General features: G+C 35.3%; 1 protein-coding gene across 1 annotated transcript in view; it reads right to left on the bottom strand.

Annotated features, from left to right (window-relative positions):
• LOC113228219 (protein THEM6-like) overlaps positions 1-11099 on the bottom strand; it is a 16246-nt gene extending 5147 nt beyond the window's left edge. Inside the window, exons 1-2 of the mRNA XM_026461482.1 lie at positions 11014-11099; positions 3032-3206 (exon numbers count right to left, since the gene is read on the bottom strand). Of these exons, the coding sequence (XP_026317267.1) occupies positions 3032-3197 (166 nt within the window). The 5' untranslated portion in view covers positions 3198-3206; positions 11014-11099. The remainder of the gene's footprint in view (positions 1-3031; positions 3207-11013) is intronic.
• Between the last annotated feature and the right edge of the window lie 35 nt (positions 11100-11134).

The raw sequence follows: 11134 nt of genomic DNA, 5'->3' as shown, positions 1-11134 counted from the left end.
TATTTTTCATGGCTGTACATATCTATTTTAGTTAATTCTAGACACTTACTGAAAAATTGTCCGATTCCCTATTGTTTAATATCCAAATCCAAAATATTAATAAAGTCTTATGTAAAAAAAATCCCAAAAAGTAAAATCCCAAACAGACATAAGACTGCAGTCCTAATTAATATGTTTTAGTTTATTCTAATTTCTATTATTAATTAATAATAAATTAAACTTAATAAAAATTCATTCAATAAAATATTTTGTAAAAATTAATGTAGCGTAAATTGGAACGTTTTCTTTGTGAAATTAAAAATAAGGTATTTAATTAATAACTATTGTAACTATAGTGAAAAAAATAGGGTGGTTTGCATCAATATTAGACATAACTGGTTGAAGACTGTACCACCTCAGTCAACCGTGACCATGAGACCTGTAAAGGGCCCGAAACGTCGGTTTGTTTGAAAAAACAAATATACGCGATTTAAATGCGATAAAATAGTTTCATTTCCTATGTGTAACAATCGCGAAAACCTAAGAACTCGATTTGTATATAATTCTTCTGTTACTTATATACTTATTTAGTTCGTATGCCTTAAGGCGCAGCATAGAGGGTCACCGCAAATTTATTTATCACAATTTCAATATGTCTATTGTGACCTAAGTTGACGAATAAATTTATTTTTTATAATTTGAATTTGAAAATTTGAATTTGAATATTTTTTAAACACTCACATATTTTTTAAACACATCCTCACAGGATTATATTACTAATATGGTAAACAACAACTTTAGTTCCAAGATTTTTTACAAAACAATAAATTTGCCAAAAATAAACTTATTATACTATTTGACAGTTTTTAGATCAGTGCCTCTACCATGAAATTACAGTGACAGTTTATTTATTCATTTTAGCGACCGCGTAAAATGTATACAAAATGGTGTTTCTTCTTGTGCCCGCTAGAGGCGCTGTGTAATTTACTATACAAAATTGTGAAGTAAACTTTAATAGTAAACTCGTGGTAGAGGCACCGTATTTGGTAGTTAGCGTAAGGTATAGCTGCCTGCTCGACGACCCCGCGCCCCTGTCTTGCATTTTGCACCAGGTTATCACAGTTTAAAGCAATTTAATTAAATATTTATACTTTTGTATGAAAATAAAACCTGGTAAGTTACTAAAAGTTATGGAACAAAAGGTGTTGTTATTTATGATGTTAGTAATATGGAGTATAATGTATGCGACGTTGTTAGTACTAATATTGTAATATTATACATAATATTTTACATTTTAACAAAAAAGACTTGTCTTCAAAACGTGGTACAACTAAATTTTGTACAGTGATGTCCTGTTTTAACCGCTATGTAAAAAGGTCATTCATTATTTAAAGGTCGGGAAACCACTAGAAAAAGGTGAGGAGAACATTTTTAATACAATTCAATACATGAGAGAAATAGATAGATAAAATATGTATTTGGATCTACAGACACACACACACACAACAGAAAAATATGTAATACCTATAATAAAAATAAAAAAACCGGCAGAGTCGCAGCACTGACGAACACTCAGTTATGTGTGTGCTTTAGCAGTGCAAAAAGGCCATAGCTCAGCGTCGGTGTTTACTCAGGAGCAAACCGCTGATTTTCAGCGATAACAGGATGCCGCGGATACGGCAACCAGCCAGCTGACGCCATTTTCATGTTGTATAAATTAAACAAATAATAATTTCGAAACTAAATAAATACGGAATATAATATAAATAAGTATAATAACTGATATTTTTTTTTACATTTGAAATAACTATGTTAATGCTTATTACATAAAAGTAAATATAGTTATAAATAGGTAAATCCTGTTGCTATTACACAATGTTATGTAGACAATTTTCGCTACCTAAGCAAAGCGCTGTGGTACTAAAATATCCTTTTTTGAGAGTCTAGAAGTGCCCTTACCTTTTCCTTGATTAGATTTTATAAATACGTAAATAATAACGAATATAATGTAAAATATGTAAAAACTGAAACTACAAAAACCCGGCGATATGATTCAAAATGTATAACAATAGTTCATTACCAAATAAACGAAAAAACGGAATGACTCTAGTGCGGATCATACCGATTCGGTACGCGAAAAAAAAATTTTAATAACGGCAACCATAGCTTTATTGACTGAAATAAATACGTCATGGGGAGGTTTATAAAGGGCTCTTTGATCGAAAGTTTATCACACATTGCATGCCATGCTACGGCCACTGGAATCAGCGAAACAAGATCTACAACCCTCTATAATCGGTTTTTTTATATCTTATTCATTTTCAGTTTTATTAATAAGCAGAATCACGGAATAACTATAAGTGCCAATATCTCGAAAGTTACCTAAATGAAAATGAGTTAGTTCTAGTACTCTTTTCTGTCATTTTGGCCTTTTTTCTATGTTTATCGCGGAAATAAGTTCTAATGAGAAGAGCGATTATGAAAATAAACATTTATGGATACACAATAAACCACGTCATCAGAAGTTCAACAGATTACTATTAATTGTGCCTGGAAAAACTATGTCAAATATTACTTTTAATTTTAATGAACCCTTTTTTTAACAATTTTTTTACTTTTTTGTTATAGATCTTCTTTCTTTTTTTTAATTCATTTATTCAAAAAAAGTTTTATACATTTACAACAGTACATCTCCCGCCAAACTGGAAACAGTTTGCTGGCGAGCACGCTCTCACACATTCTATGTTAATTCTTAATTAATGAATTAATAGCACACAATAAAAACAACAAACAACTAATATAATTAATATAACTAAACTTAGACTTAACTTCTACTAACTATCCTAATAATATATTTTTTAATTTAGATTTTAAAATTTTGTCTTTAGTCTTCTATTATTTCTTGGTATTATTTGAGAAAATCACTATGTAAGCCTCGGCGGGAACGGGGATTGCTTGATTCGTATTAAAACTCATACTCGTCCAGCAATCCCTTACTTCCCGGCCTCTGCAATAATGTACTATTTATATAGACATAGGAAAAGGTACTTACAGTTTACCTCTGTGGTATCCAAAATGCAAGCTTTCTTTTTAAAGTACCTGGCCTTTGCCACAGTATACATCATCCTTGCGAAGTAAGCTACGTCGAGCGAGCTGTACAGAATTAGCGCCCCTGCAGCCATACATGCACCCCATGCGGGGACGCATACTGTCCACATTGCCCCCTCCTGGAATCGGTTAAATTAATGCGTGAAATAAAAGCATTTGAATTTGGAAAGTGTGCGCCACAGGATTACAGGTCAAAAGTGCTTTTATGACTATATTAACTCCCGCGGACGTAATCGAGCCAACTGGCATTTTTATTTTTCAAGTGCAAGAATATTTTTTTTTTATTATCATTGAAGAAAAAGTTTTTCCCGGTTTCGCAAATTCAAATATTCAACAAAATCTTTTGGAAATATTCTTTAGTACACCAGTTTCAAACTTGAATTAATATCAATCAAACATTATTTAAGCTAAGGACATTTAATACCATCAAGTATTAAACCATACTCGATGTTTAATACTGACAATGCAAACTGGCTCGAAATACATATATGTCCGGGAGTTCATAAGCACCACATACGTTGTTATGATTCCAAAGTAAAAGTAAGCTAAAGCACTTGGGTTATGGAAATCGGAAACAACGATGGTGCCACAAACACCCAGACCCGAGACAATAACAGAAAAGTTCGTTTTCTACATTGACCCGGCCGAGGATCCAACACGGGACCTCAGAGATGGCGACCCCATGAAAGCCAGTGTGCAAGCTACTCGAACGGAGGCCGTCAAAAATAACTATTTATTTAATCATATGTAATTAATTACAAAAATATTTTGAATTAAATTAAATAAATTATGTATGTCGCCGCTTAGCAAACAACAACGCTTAAAAGTAGGTGGTTTCAAGTGTTTTTATAGGAGAGTGAAAAACCTGCATATATTATTATATAAAAGGCTTTTATAATTTTTTTTACATATTATTAATAATAGGTTAAAATTAATATTATTACAATTACTAACAAAAGGTAAAAAAATCTTTAATACAATATAACTCCTATAAAATTACTTGAAATTACATAAGCGATGTTGTACGATATACATAATTTTGTTTAAAAACATTTTTGTAACTAATTAGTTTTGATTAAATAAATAGTTATATTTAATGGCCGCCGTAGTCGAGTAGCTTGCACATCGGTTTCCATGGTGTCGCCATCTCTGAAGTCCCAGGTGCGACCCTCGGACGGGTCATGTAGAAAACTCACTTTTCTATTATTGTCTCGGGTCTGGGTGTTTGTGGTAACGACGTTGTTCCCGATTTCCATAACCCAAGTGCTTTAGCTACTTACTTTGGGATCACAGCAACGTATGTGATGCTTATACTTATTCTTACTTAGGTAGTAACTTTAATATAGTCATTACGTAAAATTTTATAACTGTCCTAGTGAAGCATAAAAAGTTATGGACCAATTTCGTTCGTAGCTACTTGAACAATTTTGTCATTGTGTAGATGTGGCCTTTATTACAATTTTTCTATATTAATTTCAAAGATAATTACAATTTCACAATACTCGGTTCTTATGCTGCTATTCTTTTTTGTTAACGAAGTACTTAATTTTTTTGCACTAACAACACTAAAATAGAGAAGTCAGATCCAAAACACAAATTTATATGAAACCTGTTTTTAAATTTTGAAGATCTCGACTACAGAAGAGTACTAGTGCTAGGGTAGCTATTAACTGACTGAAGAAAAACAATTAACTCTGGATAGTACACTTAGCTTCAATACGATTGGATCAATGGGTAAAGTAACCAATTACAACAAATTGAAATTGGTCAATTTAATTTACACTAAAACCTTTATAATTGTTTTTCTTGTCGTATCAATATATACACTATAATACAATAGGCCTTCGTGGTAAAATGGATTAGCCAATCGAGGCAAAGTACTCGACGATTGGTGGCCGGGCTACGTGCTCCAGACGCACAGGAAAGGACGTACCTACGTCGTCTTTCACACACCCCACTTTTATAATAATTATTTATTTCATGGTGGCACTTCACTTGGCTATTTGTATTCTTCTTGTTTGTTCTTATTCTTCTTGTCTGACGTTTATATTTGACGTGCCACCATTAAAACAGGGGGACAACGAAAGTTGCTTGTCGCAATGATGTAGTTCCCAGTATATTTTTTTTATTATATCAAGTGATGGGACGAACAAGTCGTGCGCCTGATGATAAGCTGCACCCCTGTCCAAAATAGTTACAGTGCCACCCAGAGCTTTAAATTGCAAAGATGTGAGGGGACTGCGACTGTGCCCGTCGCCCTGAGACATAAGTTCACAAGTCCCATGTACCTGTGATTTCACCAGCACCCTTACCCTTCAAAACCGGAACACTGTAACGCTGATGTTACTGCTTGGCGGCAGAAATAGGTAAGGTGGCAGTACTACCCTGGACGAACTCTTTAACAAGGAGCTGTACTGCCACAAAAAATGTCTGGCGCACCCAACAATCAACAAGAATCTTATTGGCAAATGCCTTCACCACGATGGCAAATACGTCCCATAGTTCTGCATGGCGGCTACTAGCGACGCGTTCGACGTCTAAGAGTGGTTACACACGGCGACATCGCATCGCTAGACTTGGATTTATAGGCGATTGCATCGCGCGCTTATATCGATGTAGTCGCGCGCTTGCATCGCTGCTTCAAATTGCGCACGTGTGTAAGGTAGACGATTAGCGACTGCATTGCTACAGCATCGCGTTTGCATCGCTGAAAAAGTCACCTTGTGTAACCTCTCTAAAATATCCATAATATTAACCTTAGAGTTAAGTCCAAACTCATGGCACCACGGTTTCGTTTAACCAAGGTAAACGACACTTTTATGGGAACTATATGCGTACAATAAGATTCCGGAGCATATATTAAGATTTTCATTTCCTAAGTTCAAAAATTACATTAAAAATATTTTGATTGAAAAGTCATATTACAAAATCAAAGAGTACGTGTTAGATAAAGACGAATGGAAAGACGACATGGCTTCCGATTCCATACAAATTTGATTCAAAGTATATTCCATAGCATGTAAGTTTATTTGAAAGCAATCCCTCGAGTTTCTTACTTGTTCTTCTCAGGAAAGTCAGCGTAGTGAACGAGCAGTAGCTTAAAAGTAACTTAAATGTGACGTTTTGAAGTGTAAATTTATAATTTATTTCACCTATGGAATAAACGATTCTTTGACTTTGGCTTTGACTCTGCGCCTCAAAAATATAGTATAATGGCATACTGGGTCATACATAAACAACAGGCATACAAACCATAAAAAACTGCAACACCAAAAGTATATAAAACACGTAGTCGCATCCAATGGGCAAATATCTACGAGTCCTAGTTCATAGCGTATCGATGGCGTAGGTACACTACAATGCTTGCTATCGTGGTGGAAGGGTTTGCCAATCGGCGTAAGATACTCGCGTGTCGTAAGGTACTCGCGTGTAAGTACAGTCTAAAGGTACGTGTGCGTGTGCATCTATATGACCTTGGCTTGTTGTTGTTGGCCCAAACGGGTTGCACAGGATGTTCCAGACTCGATTCTCGGTCAGGTGGACCTTTTTATTATTATACTAAGTAACAGGACGAATAAGTCGTGCGCCTGGTGGACAGCGACTCGCCTGTCCATAACAGTTGCAGTGCTACTCAGAGCTTTAAATCGCAATGATCTGAGAGGCATTCCACCGATCCACTCGACCACTGGGGGTCGATTTACACGGTATGAATTCCGTTTCTCTGGTACTCTCTCTATGGTACAGGGAATTTCGTACTTTAAGACCAGGTAATTGATGTGTTTGTCTGACATATTATCATAATCGTAGTCGGGGATAGTACAAATCCGCGTATGTGGCATTGGCAAACCAAATTTTTACAGGAGAAGGATTTAACGTTAATACTTTGTTATTTCAATGGTTACAACTTTCACTTTTACACAGTAAGCATTAATTTATGTTGTCTACGGATTGATAACCATAGATTCCCGTAAATCACGCTAATTTAGTTCCCATGACATATAACAGGATTTGATTGAACACTAAATTACCGAAATGGAAACTCATAATCAAATGCTAGTTGATAATAAGATGTTTTGCAGGCAGATTGTATACCTAAACAAAATTAACAACTTCTCAGATGTTTCAAATCATGTATTTATCCGTTGAGATAACTTACACGCTGACTGTACTAACTACACTAGTAACTAATCAAAAAACTACGTGGAGAAGCCCAATGATTTCTCTAATATAAAGGGAAATTACTTTTACCATATACAATTGTGTTAAGTATACGGCAGGACTCTACCGAGTGGAAAATTTTCTAACGAAGTAATCGACATTCTTAACATTTTAAATAGAATGCCATTTTTGATCACTTTTAAAGTACAGTCAAGAGCACAACAAACTTGACACTGGGCTTTCAAATCAAATCATAAACGGCATAGAGTTAAAGGAGTTGTTCCTTTAGTGGCACTAAAATAAATGAAAAATTTAACCAGGCTATTAGTTGATTTTTTGTAAAGAGCTGTCAAAATCTAGAAAGTGTGAATTAAAAACAAGTTATTTTTGACCTGCAATTTCCACAAAATCGTTACAGATTTTTATGTAAACTATATAAAGTAAAACGGAACGCAATCCCACGAAACGGAATGGATTTTTATGTAATTTTTTGGCTAATGGGCCAGTGGCCAATGCCATAAGAAAATATTGACAGATCCGATGTCAAAGTCATTCTTGTTGCAATTTAATTGCCAATTAAAATTATGATTTTGAATATTTTAACGTTTAAGTGTTTCTGCTTTTGGACTTTTTTTATATGTTTCACAGTGTTGCTGGAATTAATTTAACGTATCTACCACACTTTTGTTTTAAACGAATAAATAAAAAATGCAGGTCACAATAATTTTTTTATTGTTTTGCTAAGCTCTTTATTTCAAGCTTAGATCTGGTAAAAAAAATTGAGCCTGGTTAAATTTTTCTGGGAATAAATACTAATTCGGCACAAGTCCTCTGAATCTTAAGTGTCAAGTGGTCAGGAGATAGAAATAAATACAAATCATTCTTCACTCTTATAGTAAAAAGGGTCTGTGCCTCTACCATGAGATTACAATGGCAGTTATCGCTTGCGATCGCGTAAATGTTTGTCTTCTTCTTAATCGCTATTACTGAGAATCATGCCTCCACTTCATCCTGCCAACCATTTGCCTCCATCGGTTGCGCTGTCGTATGACGTAGTGCGGCGCTGACAGGTAGCTCCAGTTGCTCGGAGATCTGATCTGACCACCTTTTGGGACTCCTGCCTGTCTCTTTCATTCCCACCTTCCCTGTCACCATCAAACGTTCGTCGTCTGTTATCAGCATCTCTACGTGCCACGTAACCAAAATAGCGTATCACACGCTGCATGCAAATTGCAAACAGACGCTGTGATTTCTTTATCTTGAGTTTGAGTTTCTCAAGTACAGCGACGGCTGTCCCTTAACATTGTGCGCCAGCACCACATTTCAAAGGCGACACTTGTCTGCCAGTCGGCGGCTTTCGGTGTCCATGTCTCTGCACCATATAGAGAGATGGAGAAGACAAGAGTGCGAATTAGATGTATTTTAGTTACGTTTCTGATATTCCTGTCTATATCTACGTGTTTATATACAAAATGTTGTTTGTTCTTGTGACCGCTAAGGGCGCTGCATAATTTGTCATACAAAATTGTGAAGTAATTTACGCGGTTGCTAGCAACAACTGTCACAGTCACAGAAGAAAAAAGCAATGGAAGTGCCATAAGCTACTATCGATTACTATCGGAACCGAAATCGCCAAAACGCACACTAACAAAATGATAAACACTATGAAAGCTTGATAATGGTTGGTCATAGTTTGTAATTTAAAAAGATGTAACATATTCTGGATTGTTAACATAATTTAAACTTTACCCAGTCGCTATATCGTTGAAAGTTTAATACCTTTATTGCAAGTTACGACGTTTTGATTATATATTGAAATTTTATTCAACATGCTGTCATCTTGCGGTCAGTATCTGTACTACGACGAACGATTAACGTCTGAACGAATAGATAATCAGAAAATTGAAAATTTATTAAAACAAGACAGCGATGATTTTAAATACTACTACGGATAATATTTTTGGTGCAGCTATTATTTTTGCACTCCAAAACAGCACGATAAGGTATTTTTCTGCGATTTTTGAGAATTTGCGCGAAAGAAGGGCACAACTATACCATACACAGCGCAAATGGCGGACTGTGCATCTACCATGAGATTTACCGTTACAGTTATCGCTAGCGACTACGTAAAATGTTTGTATACAAAATATTGTTTCAAATTCTTTTTTATTATATAATAGACACACGCTTGGTCACAATCTGACCTGATGTTAAGCGACGATGGAACGCGTTTGCCCAAAAAATGCCTACTCACTCTAGCCTTGAATAGCCCCAAATTGTACTTTTCGGGAAATACAGATGCAGAGCATTCCATTCCTTTGCCGTACGCATCAGAAAGCAAAGCGTTTAGTGCGAATAGGTGGAATATCAACGACGTAAGTATGGAGTGCTCCGGAACGCTTTTTTTTTATTAAACCAAGTGACGGGACATACAAATCCTGGTATTAAACGACGCGCCTGTCCATAGCCGATGCAGTGTCACTCAGAGCTTTAAATCGCAAAGATCTCAGGAGCACTGCCATTGCGCCCGTCACTTTGACCCATAAGTTTATAAGTCCCGTCTGATTTTAATTTCACCAGCACTCTTAACAATTGACTGCCCCCGTGGCCGAACGGTTACCATGCCGGACTGCCACGCAGAGGTCCCAGGTTCGATTCCCGGGCCGGGAGAAATGTTTGTATGGCTTACATTAATTTCTCTCGTGAGTTTGGGTGTAATTTGTGGTTGTCTATGTGTGTGTCCATGGCACCCGCGACACAGGGTTTTCTAGTGCGGGGCTATGTTGAGTGTGTGCGTTATTATTATGTTATAACCCTTCAAAACCGGAACACAGTAACGCTGGCATTACTGCTCGGCGGCAGAAATAGGTAAGGTGGCAGTACTACTATGAACAGACGAACTCTATCACAAAGAGCTCTACTGCTAATTACTAAAATTATTGTAATATATATTGTTCTTCGCTCATTCGATAATTTAAATGCATACTGTCACTACGCGTATTTTAACCGAATATTTAACCGTATGGGTACTGCATAGGACAAACATTGTAAAAGTGATTAAAAATGCGAGAAATGTATAATGTCATGTAATACATTAGAACGAACGAAACAGGTTAACAACCGTGAACTTTCGTAAAACTCGAATGACTCCGAATCAAGATTGTATAAGTATCTACCCCATGTAGCTATAAGAACATACACACAGGTGTATATGCTGGTTTAGGAATTTGTTAAAAGGGTTATTTCATACAAATTTCTTGTAAAAATACTACAAAGTGATACTACAAAATGAATACTAAATATGATACAGTACATTAATCGGATCTAACGTCGTAAAGTAGTAAAATAATATGATTAAATACAACAAGGTAGGATAAGGATTATATAAAAATATTATAGTCTATCTTCATAGTACGGAATAAAGAAACAATAATTAATCATTGTAGCGCCTGATGCCTTCTGCAGGCAATGTATTTTTTAATTATTAAATAGAATTACTAGTGAATTTATTCAGGCGCGTAAACTTTTAATGCTACTAATTTTATTAAGAATTTGATAAATAAACCTTTGAAATAAGTATAAATGTAAAAATTAAATGCTCTATTGGGCGGCTAATTACTTTAAAACCATTGCCTTTAGTTACATCTCTACACTTATAAATACTTATAAACGTACATGATTAATACGAACATACGTACCCTCTGCAATCTTTAATATCTTATAAAAACATTTAAATACAGCATAATTCGTAATCAAAAACTGACTTACCGTTTTGAAGCCTTAAACACCGGTAGTTTTCGTAAAGAAAAAACAAAGACACATTTTATAAAATACAATTATAACTACTAAAACACGCGTTTCGCACAGATCAAAACAACACAAACAATAA

This window comes from Hyposmocoma kahamanoa, unplaced genomic scaffold, assembly GCF_003589595.1.
Source record: "Hyposmocoma kahamanoa isolate Upper Pololo Valley unplaced genomic scaffold, ASM358959v1 224, whole genome shotgun sequence".
In the NCBI taxonomy this organism is placed as follows: domain Eukaryota; kingdom Metazoa; phylum Arthropoda; class Insecta; order Lepidoptera; family Cosmopterigidae; genus Hyposmocoma; species Hyposmocoma kahamanoa.
Note: the sequence above shows the minus strand (reverse complement) of the source record. Positions and strands in the feature narration are given on the sequence as shown.